At 47.0% G+C, this 23,773-nt stretch overlaps 1 protein-coding gene across 6 annotated transcripts in view; it reads right to left on the bottom strand.

Moving 5' to 3' along the window:
- PDE1B (phosphodiesterase 1B) overlaps nucleotides 1-23,773 on the bottom strand; it is a 118,805-nt gene that overhangs the window by 7,780 nt on the left and 87,252 nt on the right. For 5 of the 6 annotated variants that reach the window (XM_083428257.1, XM_083428258.1, XM_083428259.1 and 2 more), the window contains 13 exons: nucleotides 17,423-17,536; nucleotides 16,377-16,559; nucleotides 15,366-15,432; nucleotides 14,520-14,636; nucleotides 13,118-13,258; nucleotides 11,295-11,395; nucleotides 10,331-10,456; nucleotides 7,132-7,233; nucleotides 5,948-6,068; nucleotides 5,160-5,241; nucleotides 4,821-4,938; nucleotides 2,687-2,823; nucleotides 842-960 (listed from right to left, as the gene is read on the bottom strand). In XM_083428257.1, coding sequence (XP_083284383.1) covers nucleotides 863-960; nucleotides 2,687-2,823; nucleotides 4,821-4,938; nucleotides 5,160-5,241; nucleotides 5,948-6,068; nucleotides 7,132-7,233; nucleotides 10,331-10,456; nucleotides 11,295-11,395; nucleotides 13,118-13,258; nucleotides 14,520-14,636; nucleotides 15,366-15,432; nucleotides 16,377-16,559; nucleotides 17,423-17,536 — 1,507 coding nt within the window. In that variant the 3' untranslated portion in view covers nucleotides 842-862. Of the gene's footprint in view, nucleotides 1-841; nucleotides 961-2,686; nucleotides 2,824-4,820; nucleotides 4,939-5,159; nucleotides 5,242-5,947; nucleotides 6,069-7,131; nucleotides 7,234-10,330; nucleotides 10,457-11,294; nucleotides 11,396-13,117; nucleotides 13,259-14,519; nucleotides 14,637-15,365; nucleotides 15,433-16,376; nucleotides 16,560-17,422; nucleotides 17,537-21,576; nucleotides 21,663-23,773 lie in introns of those variants that run through there. The other variant, XM_083428262.1, reaches the window with a different exon arrangement.

Below are 23,773 nucleotides of genomic sequence, written 5' to 3'. Positions count from 1 at the left end.
AAAAACTAGCTAGGTGGGGTGTTATTTCACACACCACTAAAAACAAACTGCCACTAGTTCTGCCACTAAAAACAAACAAACACCCTCTGCACAGAAAACTGCTATGTCAAGAAGAAGGCAGCAGCTTCCTTGATGTAGGGCTGTTTCTTCTTCCCTGCCCCTCTGGCTTGGATTAGTGAAATTCTGGGACAGTGGCAAACCTGCATTTTGGGGACTGTCATGGGGCCCCTTCGCAACCAGCAACGAGGTCTGGGTAACTACTGTTCTCTTCTTCACTGGGGTTGTTCGATGGCAGATCACCACACTTTTGCAACATCTGTGCTACTGACTCTCAAACTTTGGGATTGTTGAAATGCATACAACAAAAATAATCAATTTAAGCTGTGCAACTCCAGTTGGGTCTGCTAGACTCCCCACCCAAAAAATTAGGCAATGTGAACTAATCACTTTTGGGGTCCCTCTGGGATTAGGGGCCTTGACGCTTAAGGTTCATTAAATCCATCCCTGTTCTGGGACAAGCAAGTCACCAATGCAGGGGTATTGTTAGGAGGTAGCCCAGGGGCCCTAGACTCCCTATCTCTTTCCCCTCCCCACTTTTTAATCTTAGCCTTTTTATTATTTAAAAAATACAAACTTGGCTTACAGGCCTGCTGAGTGCGATGCAAAACACCAGTGAGATTCCAGCCACCTCAATCTTAAATTGTTTAGAGACCTATATTTGCATCTGTGCATATAAATCAGGAAACACAAATCTGATGGGGATTTGCGTCACAGGCTTGGTCTCCCAGCTCTCTTGGAATTCCTGGCAGCACCCCTGATCAGCAGGCAAACAAGCACCCACCTTGCTCCCTCACGGACTGTGCTATTCCACGTTGCCGTTCTGATTGTGCTGGTTTCCAGGCGTGCGCGCCTCCTCCTCACAGGGTGAGAGCTCATCAATGGATGTCTGGTTTGTGATTCCTAAGGAGGGGGAAAGGCATCGGCATCAGGGGGGTTGTGGGTACAGGTGCCAAGATCAAGAGACCCAGCAGAAGGTCAGGAGGAGTGAGGGGGCCGGTAAGGTGAGAAGAGGGGGGCTTAGGGAGATGTAGGCCCTGAAAAAGGAGAGGGAACAGGAAACCTGTGAACTCCCTACAGACTTTGGACTCCAAATCCCACCGGCCCCAGCCGCCATTGCTAGTACTCAGGGATGAGTAAAGGTAAAGGTACCCCTGCCCGTACGGGCCAGTCTTGACAGACTCTAGGGTTGTGCGCCCATCTCACGCAAGAGGCCGGGGGCCAGCGCTGTCCGAAGACACTTCCGGGTCACGTGGCCAGCGTGACATCGCTGCTCTGGGGAGCCAGAGCCGCACACGGAAACGCCGTTTACCTTCCCGCTAGTAAGCGGTCCCTATTTATCTACTTGCACCCGGGAGTGCTTTTGAACTGCTAGGTTGGCAGGCGCTGGGACCAAACAGCGGGAGCGCACCCCGCCGCGGGGATTCGAACCGCCAACCTTTCGATCGGCAAGCCCTAGGCGCTGAGGCTTTTACCCACAGCGCCACCCGCGTCCCCAGGGATGAGTACCTACTGTATATCCAGAGGGCCAAAGCTTCCCTGTCAATGGTCCAAAAGAAGGGAGGGAAATGCCATAAAGAACTTGGGTCGCATCCACTCCGTGCATTTAAAGCACTATTCTACCACTTTAACAGTCTTGGCTTTCCCCAAAGAATCCTGGGAAATGTAGCATGTTAAGAATGTTGAGAGTTGTTACACAAAGCCCACACAGAGCTATAATTCTCAGGATTCTTTGGAGGAAGCCATGACTATTAAAGTGGTAGAAAAGTGCTTTAAATGTACCACCCAGTACCAATGGATGTGTGAATACCAGAACAAGCATACATTGCTCAAGAACTGGATAAACTGAGATTAGGAAATGTTAGTGTTAGGTTTGTTTACTTTTTTTAACAAAATAATCTATCGGTCATGTTGATGGATTTACATATTAACTTTTCTATTTATTCTTGCTTATAAGCTGCTCTTACTGTCCCTACCGTAGAAGAGCAGGATATGAATACAACACGGCAACAGCATTAGGAGAGGCATGACAAGAGCAGGACCTTTTATGTGGTGGCTCCCTCTTTTTATTTTATTTAAATTTTATTTATTAATACTTATTCAAAGATATACAGAAAAACATACCCAGTAGAAAATATCTTTTTATAATATACTGAGATAAAACAACTACTTGATCTAAGAAAGAGCAAAGTCAGAAAGAAGAAAATACAAGAAAAGTAGAAATCTAAAGAAGGGTAAAGCAGGTAGAGGGGCATTAGGGAAGATGCAAATGGAAATTAAGAGAAAGAATGATGACATCAATGGCAATCAGATTGTGTTCAAGGGCTGGTTCTTAACGGGCTTTTTGTTACAAGGTCAGGAAGTGGATGTTTGGGGTGAATTTACATATTACATGCGCATGCATGTCATGGAGCCCACAAATTTGTCTTTTTTCTTAACAGTTTGGGGAAGGGGCAGTATTGACCACAGCTCCCTTACAAACTTGCCCAGGAAAACTGATCCAACACAACTAAATCTGTCCCCTACTCACAAAGGGGGTTGGCAGGGGGTTGGACTCGATGGCCCTTGTGGTCTCTTCCAACTCTATGATTCTATGATTCTATCCCTCTGCCCCACCGTCAGCCCATACCACTGGCAGCTCGCTCCTTCCACTTCTGTTTGTTCTCTTGGATGTACTTTGTCCAGGTGGAACGGAAGCTGTTGATGTCAGCATTGATTTCTCCCAGTTCAGCATGCTCATCGACAGAGGGCTGGCGCCAGTGGGAACTGCAGGGAGTGAGAGACACGATCAGAGGAACCTTGCAAATCCCCAGAGTGAAGGGCCATAAGGGGCTGTTCCTGCCATGCAGCACCCTTCTTTGGCCAGAGACAGTCACACTGGCTGGACTGCTGCCTGGTGTCTCTCTAGGGACAAACTCGGGGGCCCTGGAAGCGCTTCCTTGGTTTTGGCCATGCTTCCACTTTATACTTCCTCACTTAGCCTTGATCTCTGCGTTTCTGTGCGTAGCAAATCAACTTCCCTTAGTCTCCCCGCCCCCAACTCCTACTTTGTATTGTACATTTTAAGTCAGGAATGGGGAAACCTGGGGTGCTTCAGATGCTGCTGGACCAGATCACCCATCACCTCTGGCTACTTGCCAGGCTGGCTGGGATGGATGGGAGCTGGAGGACCACAAGTTCCCCACCCCTGTTCCGTTTTCAAACTGGAAGGGAGGAGGTATTCTTTTTTAAAAAATAAAATAAGAAATAGTAATACCCACAAATAAAAATCACATCAAATTAAAGACTCTCCTGTGAACTTGCCCAGCTTTGGGAGTGACAACCAGGACAGGAACAGGAGCGGGGGTGGGGGGGGAAGGATCCATGTTGCTCCCTTGGGCATCCCCAAGCCAGGTGCACAAAGAAGAGCCTGCATGGTGAGCCACGCCAAGGCAATTTCCAGCTACAAAGGGGCCTGTTTATGTGAAGCCCGACATTGCCGCTGGCTGTGCTGCTCGGCGCTTGCCTCACGGGAGTTTGGGGACGCACAAGCTCTGTCAGAGCTGGCACCTTGAAAGGTTCCAATTGATCTCACAGGCTGACACAGGCTCCCTTTGGTCCTCGCTGCCTTCCCCTGACAAGCAGGCGAGAGGCAGTCAAGAGGGGAAGCAATCCACAGCCCCCCAAAACTCACAGGGAGGGATTGGAAATGAAAAAAGCCCCTATTATTCTTCAAAAGAAAGAAGGCTGGCTGACTCTCCCACATCAAACATGCTTCAGAGAGCCCGTGTGGTGTAGTGGTGAAGAGCGGTAGTCTCGTAATCTGGGGAACTGGGTTCGCGTCTCCACTCCTCCACATGCAGCTGCTGGGTGACCTTGGGCCAGTCACACTTCTCTGAGGTTTCTCAGCCCCACTCACCTCACAGAGTGTTTGTTGTGGGGGAGGAAGGGAAAGGAGAATGTTAGCCGCTTTGAGACTCCTTCCGATAGTGGTAAAGTGGGATATCAAATCCAAACTCTTCTTCTTTTTCTTCAAAAGCTGAACTTCCCCTCCAGGGCCAGCCCTCCCATAAGGCAATGAGGCAGCCGCTTCAGGTGGCGGGGCTAGGCATGCTCCAGAACGAATTAAGTACTTAACCCAAGGTACCACTGTACAGTGGAACCTCGGTTCTTGAACGTCTCCGTTGACAAACAATTCGGAACCTGAACGTCAAAAATCCAGAAGTAATTGCTTCCATTTTCAAATGCACCTTGGAAGTCGAATGGCTTCCAAGGCGCGTTTCTCCATTTTGTCAATGGATTTTGCTGACCGCCCTTTGATCTTCAGTTTTCTAACGTTTTGGAAGTCGAACAGTCTTCCGGAATGGATTACGTTTGAAAACCGAGGTTCCACTGTATCAGGAAACTGGCTTGTCATTATGATTGGAGGACTGCAGGTGTGCTACCCAGGGGTGCTATCCCAAGTAGGGGTGATGTAGTCCATGGCATGGAGAGTACCATTAGATAACATGAACGGGCTTCACTCAAGTACACCAAAGGAGTAAGGACCAACCCAGCTCTCTTGTCCCTGGTGAGCTCAGCCATTGAGAATCAAGCCACCTACCACTGCCCTATCATCAGCCTGGGTTATTTTTTATTGGTCACATTGGCATGTGACAGAATGTTGGGAACTTGTGGCACAGCGCATGACACTGAAGAAGCCGGTCTCTCTTCCTTTGGAACTGGTTCTGGATGCTTCTCCATGCCAGTGCTCCTCTCCTCCCCAGCCCTCCCTGTGTACAAACCTGCTCTGCTGGCTGGAGGATTTGTTCTTGGAGCCCTCCTCCACCAGGGGGATGACCATCTTCTCAGCCACGTCCGTCAGAACTTGGAAAGTGGGCTCCACAATGAAATCAATGAAGCCTGTGGAAAGGAAGAGGCCTTAACAACAGGGCTGTGGACCCCTCCGCTACCCCAGGCACTGTGGTGCACCACAGAGAGGGATGGTATCTAGTGGGCAAGAATGACAGCAGGATGAACTAAGGTGGCAGATGGAGCAGGACTGGTGGTGAGCCCCACTAGGGAAGGAGATGCTGATCGTGAGGGCCTCACCAAAGAATACAGCCTGGTATTGTGCAACTCACCAATCTGGGACTGAGCCACCAGCGTGGATGTACGGTCACACAAAGGGGAGAAAGGCAAACCAAGCTCAGCCTCTTTGTCACCCTAGAGAAAGCAAAAGCAGCATCAGAACCAACCCTAAGAGCAAGACATCTGAGCCAAGCAGACTGATCCAGGGGTAGCAAGCATGGCTACTATTGTGCTGTGAAGCACAGACTATTACTCTTCAGAGAAAATGCTGCAATTGCTGTGAAATCCTGAGAATCTTTGGTTTGGTTTGGTGTGTTTAAAACCAAACACACATGTACCCATGGCTACAGACTGGCAGCATAGGGAGGAGAAATGAAAACAAACAGGCCACCTGATAAGATACATTGCCTGGAGATCATAAATACATGGCTTCCAACAGTCAGGGGGGTTATGGTTCTTCCTTCAACACAGTTCTTAGTCTCTGCTCAGGAATCCTAGCCCTTCTACCTCTGTATATTTCAGCAACTTTCTTTAAGGGATGCCTCCTACAAAATATTTCACACTTCCAATTCAAAACTAGATCCCACTTTCAAAACTGCACTCAATACTGAAAGGAACACACAAGCATATTTTCATGGATTTGCCTTTCACAGTGGAAGGAAGGTGGGGGAGATTCCTTTCTTGCTTGCAAATAATTTGAAGGCAAGAATGTAAAATTACATGCATGCACCCCTTACTACGCTATGTCTTGTGTGTCTGTTTTGTAGTGGAGTCACCTGTGCGCAAGCATAATAATCCCAGAGGAAACAGGCCTCTGAGTCACAGAGGTCACAGGGTATACCTGTCGGAAGAATTCTTCCATGAGGGCCTTGGTCCATCGGGAGTGCACCGTCCACTGTTTGGTGGGGTGGCTGATGTCGGCTGCATGCAGCAACAAGGAGAGTGCTTTTGACTTGTCAATTCTGGAAAAGTATTATCATGGAAATAATGAGGACAGAGTTGGATATTACATCTGGCATACCCCACCTTCACCCTACAGGGTAAGGCAGCCACAAACCCACTTGCCAACTCACCACAGACAAGTGATCTTAGCCCTCTGGCCAAGCAGGTCACATAGCACCACACAGATCCCTATTGTGAAAATCTCATTTTCACTGCAGTTTTCAAGCAGGCAAGAAAAAGGGAGAGTCCCTTCTAAGCCACTGGGGAACTTGGGGAAAAGTTCTGCTGTTTCTCATTTTTCTCCTGGCCTTTTCTCAAGCCCTCTGGGCATGTCAGAAATGGCAACCAAAAATAATGGCTGACTGGTAAGCCAAGTCTATATTTATGGGCCTCTGTGCTTCAGTACAACCAGAACTCCTGAAAATAAGTCATGACATTATAGGTAAGTTGGTGGCTCAATTAGTAGAGAATGAGACTCTTAATCTCAGAGTCATGGCTTCAAGCCCCATATTGGGCAAAATATTCCTGCATTGCTGGAGGTTGGAACCTCAATTCTACGAGTCCACGGCTCAAAACATAATGGGCTAAATAAATTGCTTCTCCTCCACCTCTCTCACCGCTCTTCTGTCTTTCTTTGGTCTATTCTTAGAAAAACAGAGTCCTTCTGCTGGTACCATTCCCACAAAACCTGCTCCTTTTGAAAAGCCCCAAGACTCCTTTTTCTTTCCATAACTCCTTTAGTGAAATGCCATTAATAGAGGACAGGTTCCCCAGCATAACTAGAGCTAGGCTAAAATAAGTCCCTCTCCCTCTGGGCTTCAGACCTTGCTTCAAAGCATTGCCCTTGCTCTGAATTGTTACATCAGCACATGGCCAGTTCTGGTTGTCTAGCCAGATTTGTGATGTCATCACATTCACTGGAACACTGCTAGCTGGACATCCAAGTCACTGTTACTCTGCGAGGCTGGAAAAAATTAGGACTCAGGTTCCGCTGTCCCTATCACCCCTCCCTTGGGCACCTCCATCCATGCCATATGGTCGGTGCCCCTGCCTCCCCCGCAGTCCCCTTCTTCTGCCACTTACCGCTCAAGCTGCTGCAGGGAGGTTTTCATGGACTTGACTTGCTGGAAGTGACAGGACATGTCCGTAGCCAGAACCATTTCAATCACAAGTGACCGGAGTTCCCTGCACCACACAAAACAGAAGGAAAGAGATATTCACACAGACTTTTCCTGTGTGTTTCATAAAATCATAGAGTTGGAAGGGGCCTTGTAGGCTGTATAGTTCATTTTTCTTGTCTCCTCAGATGTTGGACTACAACTCCTCTCATCCACAGACAGCTAAATCAGCTGTGGATGATGGGAGTTGTAGTCGTAACAACATCTTGGGACTCAAGGTTGAAGAATGCAAGACCACTGGTCTAGTCCAATGCCCTGCACAATGCAGGAAATCCAGAGCAAGAGCATCCCCAACAGAAGGCTGTCCAAATCCTCTGCTTCAAGCCCACCAACTCTCTGGGTAATTGGTTCCATTATTGAACTGCTCTTACCATCAAGAGGTTTCTCATGGTGCACGAGCAAAAATCTACCCTCCTGTAATTTGAACCCATTGGATGTAGCTCTGCCCTTGGGGCAGAAGGGCACATGTATTTTCTGTGTGACAGCTCTACCACCTGTACCATTATCTCCTCTTCTTCTTTAGTTTAACTATGGAACTTGCCCTCACAGGAGGTCACGATGGCCACCAACCTGGGTGGCTTTAAAAGAGGATTAGACACATTCCTGAGGTACAAGACTAACAACGGGGCTATATTCTACCTCCCCTGCCAGAGACAATATATCTCTGAATACCAGTTGCTGTGAAAGGTGTGCCGAGTGCTGTTGGGCTCAGCTTTCAGGCTTCCCACGGGCACCTGGGCGGCCACGGTGAGAACAGGATGCTGGACTGGATGGGCTCCTGGTCTGATCCAGCAGGCTCATCACAGGTCCTTACACCCAGTGGAGCCCTGACATTTGGTGAGAAAAGAAAGGATCTACCCATTTGGTCATCATGAATGGCCAGATTTGAGCAGATGATCTTTGATTCTGTTCCAAGATGTGTGTCAGGCAATAACACTGCTGCAATGTTCTTTCTAAATGACCTCTAATATTGGTGGTTATATCTTTTGCCCTGCATCCCAGGAGTCATGAGAAGCTCAAATGGCACTGAGTCACATAAATGGCTGTCTTCTGGCGGATATGTTCCCAAATATAATACATCTTCTCATTTACTCTTGCCTCCAAGAAGCCTTTGCAATGTTAAGCCTCCCAGCCTCCCAGCAAGGCCTTAGTAACTATAACACATTTATCAGTCTGTCAAACTCTATCCAATTTCATTCTTTTTCTGAAGATGAACGGATTCAATAGGTAATCATCATCGCAATTGTTTAGTCCTGTGCAGCTGCATTTGAAGGAGAATTCTGTAAAACTCAAAAGCTTACTCCTACTATTTCTCAGGACTGAACAAAAGATATAATCACACTTCTTCCATGTATAGGCACATCCAGACCATCGTTACAAAGCATCTGGCTACCCAGCATGCATAAGGGTGTCCTGTAAGTTCCAGGAGGAAGCCAATCATGATGGGTCCCCATCAGAAGTGTATGGAAGGGGGCAGCTGTGTAGCTGGGTCTTTCCTATACCCCTCTTTTTTCTCCAACTGGTGTGATCCATGCAAGTATAAAGCAACTGCACAATCTGCAAATAGGGAATTCTCACAGAAAGTGAAAGGGGTGAGGACTGGCCTGCAGGAAAACCAAGTGATGTATCATGAAAGGTGAGCTGCCTATAGACCCTGTCAAGTTAACCTACAGAAACAACCCATGGGTTGCTTTTGAGTCTGGTCAGGGAGCAGGTCTGGATATGGGTAATGAAAACGGTTTGGAAACTGTCTTGGGCCAGGAAAGGGTTCCAAACCCAGGGTGCTGCCTAGGAAGGTGATGCTCTGGCGTGCTATGGTCCACGGGGTCACAAAGAGGTAGACACGACTAAATGACTAAACAACAACAAGGAAGGTGATGTGGGTTGAAATCAAGGAGACAAGCAGGGCAAGTATGAAAAGACATTTGGAAGAAGGGATCTGGAGAAGCTCAGACCCTTATCACCTGCACCAGTTGACTCCAGCTAAAAGTCTCATCATAAATTCCAAGCCTCTGAGCCTGTGTGTGCATGAAATGAACAAATGAAGTTCTCTGCACTTTGACTCCAGAGTAGCTGGTTTTTCCTACATTGCAAGTGCTTTCTTTTTATGTGGTGTGTTGGCAGTCTGGGGATATTTCCAGCTGAAGGCAGGGGAGAGCCACAGTCTTCATCAACCCATGCAACAAATCTATATGGATTTATATACTATTTATAGCATACGGATTTCCTGGAAATGCCATTGTTTTCAGACCTCAAATCCAGTGGTAAAGTCCAGAAACAAATTCACCACTTCACTTGCTGCTTCTGTGAATTAAGCCTAATATTCTGACCCTTGCTTCATGTATTGATGCACAAGTCATGAGTTCCTGTTTTCCTGGTCCTTACAGTATTGCTGTCATCACCCTCAACAGCCGGGGTGAGGAACCTATGCCCCTCCAGATGCTGCCAAACTACAACTCCCATCATCCCTGTCCATTGGCAATGCTGGCTGCAGCCAATCAGAGTTTGAATCCAACATCTAAAGGGTCACAAGTTCTCTGTCCATGATCAATAGGTAAAAGAGACATGGAGACCAAAAGTGGGTCCAGTGAATGAACTGGGAGCATCTGATGCTATATAGGGCACAAGTGTGGGGAACCTTGGCCCTCCTGGTGTTGTTCAACCACAACTCCCATCAGCCTCAGCAAAAATGGCCAATGGCCAGAGATGACAGAGATGTAGTTCAGCAACATTTGGAAGGCCAAAGGTTATCCATACCTGCTGTGGTGTATTCAAAGCCTACTGGATGTGTGGACCTGAAATGAGACCATCGGGAGCTCAACAGAAACACGTATGAGCTTAAATAAAACAAAGTATTTAAAACTGGAATCCTAAACCCACCCAACTTAGTGGGACATTTTCTGAGTAAGGAAACATTGGACAATGAGAGGGCACTGTGTCCACAATCCTATCCACTTTAGCTGACAGCAGTGGTTGCAAACCATTGGCTTGACTCTCCCACAATGTCTGCCCCCTCCAGGAGAGTCCGCCCCCCATTCCCAGGCAACATCTTCCTCAGCAAGAGTGAGTCCTATTCAGCAGGCAGGAGGAGGACGAGGTCTCACACGAATTCGTCCTTGGTCAGGTTGACGAGGATGTTCATCTCATCCTCCTGCATCATGCGGAAGACAGCACTGATGTGGTGGTTCTCAAGCACCGAGCGGTCATTGTACAAAATGGCCGTGTCTGACCTGGGGAAGGGAAGAACAACAGTACAGTTCAGAGGCAGCTTTAGCAATGCCAATTCCAGTCTTGTTTCACAGGGATTGGGGTAGACATTCAAACTCTTCTGATTTTCACGCATGCGCATATCAGGTGCCATAGTCCAACGCTCTAAGCACTGAATAGGGGGTATAGTTTGACCTGCACAGACTTGGCTGCAGTGGTGGTTGGAGCCCATTGAAGCTGGTAAGGTGGACGCCCAACGGTAAGTGAAGCCAGAACCAATGACAGGCAGAGCCACCATATTCAAGTTTGCCCCCATCTCGTTTGAACCCTACTGAGTTCAGTAATGGCAACTGGCTGCCAATTAGCTTCTGGGCCCAATCCAATTGTTGGTTTCAATCTACAAAGGCCTAAATGCCTCAGGACCAAAATATCTCAAGGACTGCCTCTCCCCATGTGATCGTCCACCGAGGCCCTTCTTCATGTGCCTCCTCCAAGACAGGTCCAGAGGGTGGCAACACAAGAATGGGCCTTTTCTTTAGTGGCTCCCCATTTGTGGAATGCTCTCCCCAGGGTGGCTCACCTGGTGCCTTTGCTACACATCTTTAGGTGCCAGTCAAAAACATTCCTCTTCTCTCAGGCCTTTGGCTAATTAAACCACCATGGCCTTTTAAACTGCAGGGGGATTGTTTTTGTTTGTTACTATGCTAGGTCAGGGACTGGAACGTGCTCTACCACTCTGCCATCAAAAGACTCTCTTTCACTTTTTTATAATAGCTGCCCATTGTACCAATAAGCTCTCTCTCTCTCTCTCTCTCTCTCACACACACACACACATACACGAAACAGATCCATATTGCTCACTTGGTTTGGATGTGGAAGCTGTTAGTGGTCCCTGTGTGCTCATAGTCATGGATTGCTGCCGCAAAGACAATGGCCAGGACCTCAATCTCTGTCAGGCAGTGCTGCAAAGGGGGACAGAAACAGGAGATGCCATCGGAACCTGTGGGGAGCCCTCCCTTGCCCAGCAGCAGAGACAGAGGAGGGGAAATACTATTTGCACCAGAGTATTCACCAGGATGGATCCCCTCTAGCCTCATCTCTCTTTGCCTGGTTGGATATTCTCCTGTGTGGGTGAACAAGTCCAGTTCATACTCATGGATCACCCTCAGAATAGCATAGTGCTCTGGTGGCTTCCTAATGGCCAGGGTCGGGGACCCCTTTCCATCCCAATGGCCGTGTTTCCTTATGGGCAGCCTTCCTGTAGCCTTATGTCAGTGATGGGCAGAGCCAGAGGCAAAAGTAGGAGCAGCAACAAACATAACTTTCACTGTTGTACAGTAGTTAATTTCTGCACACACCCCTTTGGGCATCCTTCAGGTTGCATATAGTTTCCTCAGGTTTCCTAGGTCTCCGGTTTCCCACCCCTGCTAAATTACTGATTTGCTGTATTACAAACTTCTGTGGACCAGAGCCCATTTCATCAGATGCATGAAGCCATCTGATGGGGAGCCTGTGACCTCCATAGAGAAACAGGAAATTGCTTTACATCAAGGCATACCATTGGTCCCTCTAGCTCAGTATCGTCTATCCTGACTGGCAGCGGCTCTCTAGGATTTCCGATGGGGAATCTCTCCCAACCTTACCTGGAGATGCTGGGGACTGAACCTGGGACTGCCACCTGCTGTACCACCCAGCTATGGCCAGGCACTGCTGCACTACAACCCCGATCATACTTGGACAACCACTGACCATGCTGACTGGGGCTGATGGGACTTGGAGTCCAATTGGATCTGGGGTGTCACAGGTTCCTCATTCATCTGATGACGTGGGCTCTGATCCATGAGATCACAATACATTTGTTTGTTATTATGATGCCACTAGACTCTATTGTTGTTTCATTGCCAAGAAACCAACCAGCTACCCCTCTGGAATCTATTGCAGTGCTGATGCAATAAGAGGCAGAAGCAGTCTGAACACACAGCACAAGGTAGAGAAATATGGAAGAAGAGTAGGAACTATGGCTTCTTTTCGACTGACAGAGGTGCTTTCAGCACCTGAAGATAAAGCAGAAAAATCGCCATTGCAATAACTGCAAGTTTTACGGGTTGGATTTCTGCCTGTTGCATGACTATTAAAGGTACAGAGTCTCTATTAGAAATAAAACACAGCAACAAACAAGGAAAGAGATGGTGAGGAGAGAAGGGTCTGGCTTAGTGAACCGTTGCCTTCAGAAAGAAACCTCTTTTCCAGCTCCTGCCATTATGTTAAACCAAAAGAGGCCACTAGGAGTCGCTATGCTATTGATGTCAATGCTCAGTGCTATTTTTCTAGAAAAATGTCTGCAGGAATGTCTCCCTTGTTCATGGCAATGGCACCCACCTGAGAGGTGCTGGAACGGAGTTCTGGTGAGTTCCCACTGAAATAAAAGCCCTGTCAATGCTTCATATATAGATTTTCTAGAGATGGACTGTAAAAGAGGACTTAGGGCCATTAATCATGTGGTGTACCCATCATTTCTGCGATCTAGGACTTGGGGTGGACTTGGCCAAGATGAGAAACACACTTTCTAAGAGCATTAGTAACCCATGATTCCCAGTTTGCCTACACCTAGAAGAGCTTTCCAAGATGGCACCATAGACACTTCTCAGAGAACTAGCAGACAGAACATCCACAGGGGCCCTCACCACCATGCCCGTGCGAAGCAGGAAGCAGTGCACAGTCTGGGTGACGTCAGCAGCGTGTATCTGGTTGTGATACGGGTTCTTGTATTTCCCGTAACCAGCCTCCAGCGCATCAAGGAAGGTCATGAGGTACACTGTGGGGATCTAGAGATAAAGGAAAAGGTTAACAATGTAGCTCCAGGCAAGCTTTGGGGATAGGAGTAGTCAGTACTTTTTTTCTAGAAAAAATGTTTTAAGAGTACATTCATTTTTCTACTCATATTTAAATACTGCCCCTCAATGAGGCCAAACATAGATTCACAAAATGTTTAGGGATATGCGTACCCCTGCATACCCCCTGGGGGGGGGAGCACTGGAAGTAGTCAAGGATATAGGACGCTGTCTCATACCTAGGAAGTCCATCTAATTCAGTATGGTAAAAGGTAATGGTAAAGGACCCCTGGACGGTTAAGTCCAGTCAAAGGCAACTACGGGGTTACGATGCTCATCTCGCTTTCAGGCCTAGGGAGCCGGCGTTTGTCCACAGACAGCTTTCCGCGTCATGTGGCCAGCAGGACTAAACCGCTTCTGGTGCAACAAGATGCCGTAACGAGTGCCAGAGCGCACGGAAACACTGTTTACCTTCCCACTAATAGTGGTAGCTATTTATCTACTTGCACTAATGTGCTTTCGAACTGCTAGGTTGGCAGGAGCTGGGACAGAGCAACAGGAGCTCACCGACTGGCAAGCCGAAGAGGCTCAGTGGTTTAGACGACAGCACCACCCACTCCCAATAACTGCCTAGGTCCCACAGGGTCATTGGCACGGCTCTTTCCCAGTACCTAGATGTGCCAGGGATTGAACCTGGGATCTTTTGCATGCGGTGTGGGACCCATCCTTACAAAAAAAGTCACAGGCTGACATCTATGCTCTGATGCAGAACCCTCCAGTCTTCACTTAAGATTCCAGCACGCACGCACACACACACACACACACACACACACACTGGCAAAGAGACAGTTTAAAAGTGGAAGATCTCAGGGCGGTCATATTCCTTGCCCAGAATGCATGTGAGTCCTCCACCCGCACTATCCCATCACTAACCTCTTGAAAAACAGAATGTGTCTGAAATAAGAAATGACCCTTATGCCCTATGGCAGCATGAACTTCAAGGGCATCTGCTCTGTCCTAAGGGGCTGGGGCGTTCCAGAATGAGGAATGACCTGCTCTTAACAAAAAGACCACTTCCTTGAAATACAGAACATCCCAGGCTTGGAAGAAGCTTTTCTTTTCGGGCTCTGGAGCTCAGGGGAGCTGCTTGTTTGGTGCCCTGGAGTCTCTATTTTGTAGGAGGGGTATGGAGGGCTATCCCTTTAATAAACCATCATAATAAGAACACTGTGATTATACACATGCCATTTCTTACCTTGAAGCGGCTGTTGAGGTTGTGGCGGGTGAGCAGTTCAAAGACAATTGTGCGCAAGGCATGGTCCTCGCTCACCTTATTCAGCGCAAAGACGTCAAAAAACCAAAGGTCAAGAGTCTACACAAGAAAAACCAAAAAAGAAATGTAAAAAAGGAGGACTGTGTCCTGAGCAAGGTGCACTTAACTGGTACAGATGGAGAAAGAATGAGCATCACAAGAAAGGAAACCTTCCATCTCTCAACTTTGGAGCACATTGAACAAAAAGTATTGCCACAAAGAGTTCCTTTAAGCCTGTGCAAAGAGCATTTTGCCTTGGAGTGATGAGCTGTAGCTGGTCCCCTACACATCCAACAAGATTATAGGCCATTAATTCCTGATAAAAAAACCACCGCTTTCAGCTCCAGTGTCTCTCTTTTAAAAAGTTACAGCAAAACAAAGGAGGAAAGCTAGGAAAGTTTCCTTGACTCATGCAACTTGAACACAGAATATGGGTCAGGGTATAAACAACCAGTGCCTTTTTTGGGACAGTAACCATTGGAACAGAGTACCATCAGGACCCCTTCTTTTTGCTGTTCATGGCAGCCATTTTGTGCTCGGACCCACAGCATGAATACCAGCCTTCTAATTTTTTGCCCCCCAGAAAGCAGAGTGAATAACTACCAGCTTGAGAGGTTGGGGCAGGTGCAGAAGCATCACGTCAAGGAAGGAAGCAAACAAAGTTAAGGCTGCAATCCTACACACACCTACCTGGGAGTGAGCCCTCTTAAACTCAGTGGGCTTACTTCTGAGTAGACATGGGCAGGATTGGGCAGTAAGTCCAGCATCCCCCTAATAGAGCTGCATTACCTTCAGGCAGTTGATGACAGAGGGAGAGTAGTTTGGCCCCACCGCCGTGTAAGTCCGACGGAACATCCTACAGAGCAGATAACAGCAGGTCAGGCTCCCCACGGAACATCTGGACTGCATCCCCATAGAGACACCTCCCAAACCCCACTGAGTATCCAGATGTCTGAGTGCTGGATAAAATACTGCATCCAGGCCAGCAGTCCTCAATCCTTCCAAACCCAGGAAATTCAAATGGGACTTGACTTTCAATCTTTGCACCTTATAGATCAGGTTGGGGAGCCCTTTTTCCAGCCTGGGGGCCAGGGCTAAAAGTGGGTGGGTCAATGGCTGTATGCGTTGCCTTTCTCGGTCCTCTTTCCAGGGAAAGAAGAGGTGTTCTCCCAGCTCAAGGACAGGCTCCAGCCAGGCAAAACAATTGAAGGGGGTGTGAAGCAGGGCTGGTGAAGAGTGTGGTCAAAGGAGAACTGGCGTTGCCTGTGGAGAATTCCAACAGCTGCACAGAGAAGACTGGAGGGATGCATTTGGTCCACAAGGTCTCATGTTCCCCACCCCGGTTATATGTTATCTTTGCCCTTACTATATCTATCTGGGTCTGCTGCCTTCCACCTCCTCCTCCTGCTTGCTCAACCCTGGTGGAATCTACCCACATATAAAAAACGATGTGAAAATGCTTTTTAAAAAAACTTTTTGAAAACTATACTGAATTTGTCATAACTCACCATTGCCATCTAGTGTCACATTTGTATATTGCATGCTACAACACACTTAAAACATTTTATTTGCAGCTGTATAGCTGAGCCCCTGGTCCTTCTTACTCCTTCCCTTTCCAAATGATAGCCAGGGCACCCTGATATAGTCACCAACAAGGCACAGTTGTGGGGCAGGACCCACTCATTGGGCCAATGTACTAGGCCAACGCATGAAGCAGATGGAGGACCGTCCCCATCTGGAGCAGCCCTCTTCCAACACACACACACACACACACACACACACACGGCACTCCGTCCAGACCTCTCAACAAAGATGCCAGCTTGAACAGCATGCACAATGCTGCGGAACTTGGGCTTCTCCTCGGATCGACGTCCCTTGGCGCGGGTCTGCTGCGTGAAGGTGGAGGCCAGCCAGTCCCGCACCTCAGAGGGAACGGCATCAGACTTGATCTCCTGGAGTTCATCTTCCGTGTCCAAGATCTGCCTGGAACAGGAAAAATGAGCAGTGAAGAGCAGTGAGCGTTTTAGTGAGAAAGGCACTGCAAAGAGAATCAGAACGGCAGTTAAAACTGAGAGGGATAATGAGGGAGAAGGAGAAAGCGAAGAGGAAGAGAAATAATCTGGAAATTGGTCAAATTCTGGCATATAAAATTCTGACTTTTGTAAGATTCAGTTTCAGGGATGCTTCACTGGCCAGTTCAACAGGCTGCACTTATTTCCTCCTAAATTCTCTAAACTGAACAGCTTCCAACAGGCTGTAAAGGTCTGCTATTCCTTATGCAGAAACAAATTGAGGTAGGGAAGAATCATAGAATCATAGAGTTGGAAGAGACCACAAGGGTCATCGAGTCCAACCCCCTGCCAAGAGGATAAGATCAAATTCTCCTGAGCCTCCAGAGACACCCTGCAAATTAGAGATGCTTCGTGTAGCCCAGGAGATTAGCTTGGGGGAGATGGTGAGTCCTGTGGCATAGGTGAAGTTTGGGCACAGGGAAAGGGTTTTTAAATGAGTGGGGCCCAAGGACAGTGTGCTCTTTACAGTGGCAATCCCAGAGTCAGTACTAGAGGGCAGCCATAACCTTTCCTGCTCCCAGCATGTACTGGGGTCTACAGGGAACTGCCTCTCCTCATGAGATCTCATCTGGCTCAGGGTCAGGTCCCAACACTACTGAACTGTTTCAGTATGCAAAACCCTAGCCCTGACGCCATCTTTAAAACACCCACCTGAGCTTCTGAAACAGTCTCCCTAGACTTGCAGGCTCTGCACTTTAACCAGTGGCCAGCTCAGTGCTTATTTCTGGGTCTGGAAAAGGGGTCAGGCAAGACACACGAGCCCCACAGCCTCACCTGGTCTCATCAATGTAGACAGCTTCCAGCAATGAAGCAGTATATTCCAAGTTCTTCTTCAGCTCCACCAGATTCACTTCTCCCGTCTCCAACTGTTTCACCATGTACCGCAGCCTGGAGGGGGAAATGGAAACACAGGGAAGGAGGAGATGAGTAAGGGGGAAGCAGAACCTTGCAGGGCTCTCTGGGTCATCCATCAAAGGGCAGCCCACTCCCTTGTGAGGGACTGCTAGGGAGAAATGGAGCCAATGGAATTTACACCAGTGAAATCACTCAGTTGCTGTGATAATGTGGTAGCTGAATTGGGCACATATGTGTCCAAACCCCATTCCACAAAAAAGAAACTGAAAAATGAATTGTGGATCAAAAACAGCCCAATGAGGACTGAGCATGCTCAGTAGGCACGGAATGCTGAATGGCTATTAAGCAGGTGGGGAGAAGAAATCTAGCAGGAGAAGGGATGGAATGGAGTGACTGGAACCCTGAACAGAATAACGCCACACTGGACCACTCTGTTGCAGTGCCTCACTCATATACGCAAAAGCCAGTTTCCTGGCTTCTCTCTGTTGATTGTGCTTCACCCTGATGCAAGATGGCTCTCCTATGTTGAGAGCCTGACAATGGAGCTGAAAATGGCATGTTAAGCAATGCACCTTGGGCCATCTGCTCCCTTGATGGGGCACATCACTAGTTAATAACAAGCCATCAAGCTCAGCTGGGTGTGTGGTCCATAATGTTTCATTTCCGGTTAATCAGCCCTATTGTTCCGCTTGAAGGACATTAATGTAAAAACATTGAACACTTCAGGAGAACCAAATGAGTAGAGATCATTACAGCGTCATTATCCTTTTAATGAAATGGTAAAAACCACACACACACACCCCATGTTGTTTCCTGTGGAGCAAAGCTACCTGTTAAGAAAAACACAGGCCTGCCGCCAAAACTAGAAGTTCCATGCTGAATCATAGAATTGTAGAGTTGGAAGGAGCCCCAAGGATCATCTAGTGATCAACAGGTCGATCCCCTTATGCTAGCGATCAGTCGCGAGCTCATTTTCCTCTGTAGGGGAAAAAGAGCATCCGGCCCTGTCCCCTTGCTCTGCCTTTCATTCGCGCACGACCACAAAGACAGAAGAGGAAGTAACCGCTGCTGTGTTTAGTACCTGGTTAGCATATTCAGTACCTGGTTAGCTCAACAACTTCTGGGTTCCCCCTCTAAAAAAAGCTCAACAACTTTGGGTTCCCCGCCCCCCAAAATGGGTAGATCACTGCTAGTTTTTTCTCCACAGCCTCTTGGGAGCCGGATGTTCCTGATCCAGTCTAGCCGCCTGCAATGCAGGAATCTCAGCTAAAGCATCCATGACAGGTGGCCATCCAACCTCTGCTTAAAAACCTCCAAGGAAGAAGAGTCTACAACTCCCTGAGGGAGACCATTCCAGTGTCAAACAGCTCTTACTGCCAGAAAGTTCTTCCTGGTGTTTAGTCGGAATCTCGCTTCTTGTAACTTGAAGCCATTGGTTCACATCCTATCCTCTGGAGCAGGAGAAAACAAGTTTACTCCATCTTCCATGGGACAACCCTTGAGATATTTGAAGATGGCTATCTTATCTTCTCCCAGTCTCCTCTTTTCCAGGATAAACATACCCAGCTCCTGCAACCACTCCTCATAAGTCTTGGTTTCCATACACTTGATTATCTTGGTTTCCCTCCTCTGCACACATTCCAGCTTGTCAATATCCTTCTTAAATTGTGGCACCCTGGACACAGTTGTGGGTGGTCAGGTGTGGACTGACCAAGGCAGAATAGGATGGTACTATTACTTCCCTTGATCTGGACACTAGTCTTCTGTTGATGCAACCTAGAATTGAATTCTCTCCTTCCATAAGACACAGTTCTGTGGTCCACCAACACCTAGAAGACTCCCACATTGGCTGCCTCTGCCATCCTGAGCTTCTCTACCCATGGAAGCCAAGGATGTGATGTGGGGGAAATTGAAGCAACTTGTAGCATGATGAGTCAGAACAAGAAAGGGATCTCAACAGGGCCTGCCATTTTTGATGGCAGTCCTGGGTTTCTCCATACATGCCTTTCTGCCCTCAAAGAATAACTCTTTGCCACAACTGCCGAATGAGAAATTGTTTCCCTTTTTCTGTGTTTCTTTTATTGCTATGTTTTCAGAGGTAATATAAGGCAACTGGCTAACCTCTTCTTTGTTTGACTGATTGCTGGAGGTTAATGTTCCAACAAGGGGAGATAATGAGAGGAGACAGGTCTTCTGATAGCTAAGAATCTCTCTGGAGTGTTTGGGGAGTCACCTGTCAGGAGCTTGGAGCATGGAGGTAAGTGGGGCAGGAAAACAAACATGCACAAAGAAGAGAGTTGAGTGTTTCCAGCCAAGGTTGACTGAAATTGTGGGAGCAAATGGGGGTGGCTTTAAAAATAGGTACTCTAAGTCTCCATTTAAAAAAAAATCTGTGCTTTAACTTTAGGAACACAATGGGTTTCAGTTTAGTTCTATTGATGTAGGGGTTCTATTCCCTTTTCTTTTATGGTTTTATGTTTTATTTTGTATTAAAATTGTTTTTTAACCTATTTCTTACAAGCCACCCAGAAAACTATGCTATAGGGTGGCATATAGCAGTCATATGGGGTTATATCAAATGTTTGTCCTGCTCAGCGTTGACCCACTGCCAGGGCCGGCCCACCCATGAGGCAACGTGAGGCGGCTACCTCAGGTGGCAGGATCCACAGGGGCAGCAGATCCCGATGTAGCTCTTTCTTCCCCCCTTGTTCCTGGTATAGATCTTCCCTGGTGGGGAGGTAGGCGCCATTTTGTAGTCAACCTCAGATGCCAAAATGTATTGGGCTGGCCCTGTCCACTGGAATTGATGGAAATGACTAAACTTAGGCCTGTTAATTTCAATGGGTCTACTCTGAGTGGAATTTAGTTGGCAACAACCCCTGGAGACCAGGATTCACAAGTTACTCTCTAGGGGTCTGCAGCTTGATGTAGGAATGCCTGTTTGCCTCCACTTAACATGTTCTGCTTGTACATCACCATCATCAGTGCATCAATAAAAAAATAAAGCCAGTATTGGAAAGACGTGGTGAAGGGACCATGGGGAGGAGCTGCAGCAGGGGCTCCCCCCACCACATGGCCTTGGACTTCACAGGTGACCTCGTACAGCTGCTTTTCTGTTTTGTTTGTAAATACGTCTCTTTTAACAGCTGTTATTGAGCCTCTCTTTGAAAACAGTACAATCCTATGCACATCTACTCAGGAGGAAGCCCTACTGAGGATTTACACCCACGTAAGAATGCATAACACTGGAGACTATATGTGTTGATTCCATATTGACTTCACTTCTGAATTCAGGCACCAATTCGGTTGTGAAGAGCTGTGCTCATTTACTGTCATTCTTGAATCCCTTCTTCCCTTACTGAGAGAAATTTGATAGAGAGGTTTCGAACGGCTAGTGCCAACAGATACAATCGCGGGAATTATCATCATTCATTACTGACATATTTGCCACCTTTTTAGGAAGAAGTGTCTCAAAGTGACTTTTAATGTAAGAACAGGAATAACAAGAAACAATGAAACCAAATTTTAAAAGCATAAAGCCAGAACTTAAAATGTTCATCCTTATATACAGATGTATCCACCACACTAAAGGTGCTGTGGTCTAAACCACTGAGCCTCTTGGGTTTCCAATCAGAAGGTCGGCAGTTTGAATCCCCATGATGTGGTGAGCTCCTGTTGCTCGGTCCCTGCTCCTGCCAACTTAGCAGTTCGAAAGCACACTAGTGCAAGTAGATAAACAGGTACCGCTTTGGCAGGAAGGTAAACAGTGTTTCTGTGCATTCTGGCACTCATCACAGTCCTCTGTGCACCAGTAGTGATTAGTCCTGCTGGCCACATGACCCAGAAAGCTGTCTGTGGACAAATGCCGGCTCCCTCGGCCTGAAAGCGAGATGAGCGCAGCAACCCCATAGTCACCTTTGACTGGACTTAACCATCCAGGGGTCCTTTACCTTTACCTGAGCCCAACAACCTGGTTCTCTAGTTCCTGTGCATGGCTCACACAGTCCAGTTGAACATTATGATGCTATGCTTTGCTTTAAAAGTGGGGTGGGGTGACCCAGCCACCTGCCTACCAGAAGGCATGGGAAATGCCAGAGGTTTCTTTGCAGTCCTGAAGATCAACCCAAACCTTGCTCCTATTGATATGCACAAGTGCAGTGGCTTGAAAGGGCAGAAGGAGGCAACCTCCACAGCTGATGGCACAAAAGCAGCTGCTTTGTGATCTCACAGATAAATCCACCACTTCCTGTTGCTGACATGTGCAAGTGTGGTGGCTCAAAAGGACCACAAAAGTTGCCACAAGGGAGCTGAGTCACCTCACACACCACATCCTCCACAAATTGGGTCTATGAGAGCCAACATTTTAAGCAAAGTGGACTAAAGTCACTTCTGGGGCCCCTCCGGGATGAGGGTCCCTGAAGCTGAAGCTTCATTAGTTTCATGGCAGATCCACCCCTGTGGGAAATTAAGCATTCCTTGATGCAAAAATGTCTTAAACATTTTATGTTGTTTTACTTCATTTATCTGTTAAGTCAGAATGCTTTTTGAGCTGATTACAAGTACAACTATGACATCAACTATAAAATCCATACATCATTACAATACACAAAAACAATTCCATCACAGCACTGGAGCATCAGAGCATCAAGACACCCTTAATTAAAATATACAAGGAAAGAAGCCGCAAAGTAGCATCCCTGCACTAAGCCATGGCTTGGTTTTGCTGTTTTTCTGCAGGACAGATTGGATAAGTATTATCAACTATACATGGTCACTTTGCAAATTGCCAACATTCTCACCAATATCTTTGGAATTTCTATAAGCATCTTGCTTTATAATTTCCTCTTGAAAAAAAAGAAGAACAAGAAAGAGCATGGACATTAAAACAGTTTAAAAACAAAACAGTACGGTCAGAGGTTCTAAGTTATGTCACTCAGAGAAGGTAAAAGGCAATGTATAAGAATGGGAAACTGTACTGACCACTAAAAAAATCATTATACTTTATTAAATCTCAAGAATATGAAGTCATTACAACAAATAATTAAATGCATACACACTGTGATACACACACACACACACCTACCACATAGAGAAGCTATTCTAGTCATTGTCATTTATGTTATATTTATTCTTCATAAATTCAATTAGAGGATTCCACTTGTCTTTAAATTTTTCTCTTGTCTATCTTGTCTCAGTCTAATGAATTCTGTAAATTTATACATCATTTCTACCTTCCAATTGTTTTTGCTAACCATTCTTTCACTGTTGGTGGTGACCTACTTTTTTATTTTATTTTCAGTAACTGGAATAGGTGGACTCAAAACAAGAATAATCAATTGGGCCAAGTTAGTGAACAATTAAAGGTATAGGAAAGCATAATGGATCAGTTTGATTTGCAGGTTAAGGTTATACATGCATCATTTGCTAGTCTTCATATGCTTTGGGCTTTATGTGTGTATTTTATCATTTTAATATAAAACAGCCTTGTTTTATTAGCTTAGTTTTCACTGAGTTGGTGAATTAGGATCTGTGCTGAATTGCGTTGAATCAAAGGTGAGTGCTCACATAGCCGAGAAACAGGTTTACCACCTAAGACATAGCTGTCAAGTGTCCCTTATTTGAAGGGACAGTCCCTTATTCCAGCACCATGCCCCGCTGCTGTCCCTTATTGATGGATGTCCCTTAAATGTCCCTTAAATGATGTCCCTTAAATTTCAAAGGAAGCCGCACCTCTCCCTCCCTCCCTGCTGGCCAGGGAGGAGGGAGGCTCCAACTGTGTTGCTTGGCTGTGTTGCTCACCCAATAAGAAGTCTAAGAACGACTGGGGGGTGGAGCTTGCACGCCTTGTGTGTGGCTAGTTAATGCAAGCTGAGGAGGTTTTTGAATGCTGGATGCCATTTTGTTGCACGTGCTCCTGCAAACTTTGCAGTGCAAAGCCAGGCCGGGGAGCCATCTTAAGTTGAGGCTGCATAGGCCTCGTGGTGCATGAGATTCAGATTCTATTCAGTTGAACCTCTGGTTACAAAGTTGGTTAGACAGTGTTCTCGAAGCTACCAGCATGAGTTTGACCAGACTGCAGGAGGACAGGAAGACTGGAGTGCCTGGAACAGGTGAGGCTGCAGGTCCCTTATTTTGGATGCAGGTCCCTTATTTTGGCTGCTGGTCCCTTATTTTCAAATCTGTAAGTTGGCAGCTTTGACCTAATATGGCTATCTATCTATCTATTACGTAAAAGTTATCCACCATAAACATAACAGTTTAACACATGTT

This window comes from Podarcis tiliguerta, assembly GCF_965153285.1.
Source record: "Podarcis tiliguerta genome assembly, chromosome: 2".
Classification (NCBI taxonomy): Eukaryota; Metazoa; Chordata; class Lepidosauria; order Squamata; family Lacertidae; genus Podarcis; species Podarcis tiliguerta.
This window is presented reverse-complemented; position numbering and strand designations above follow the sequence as displayed.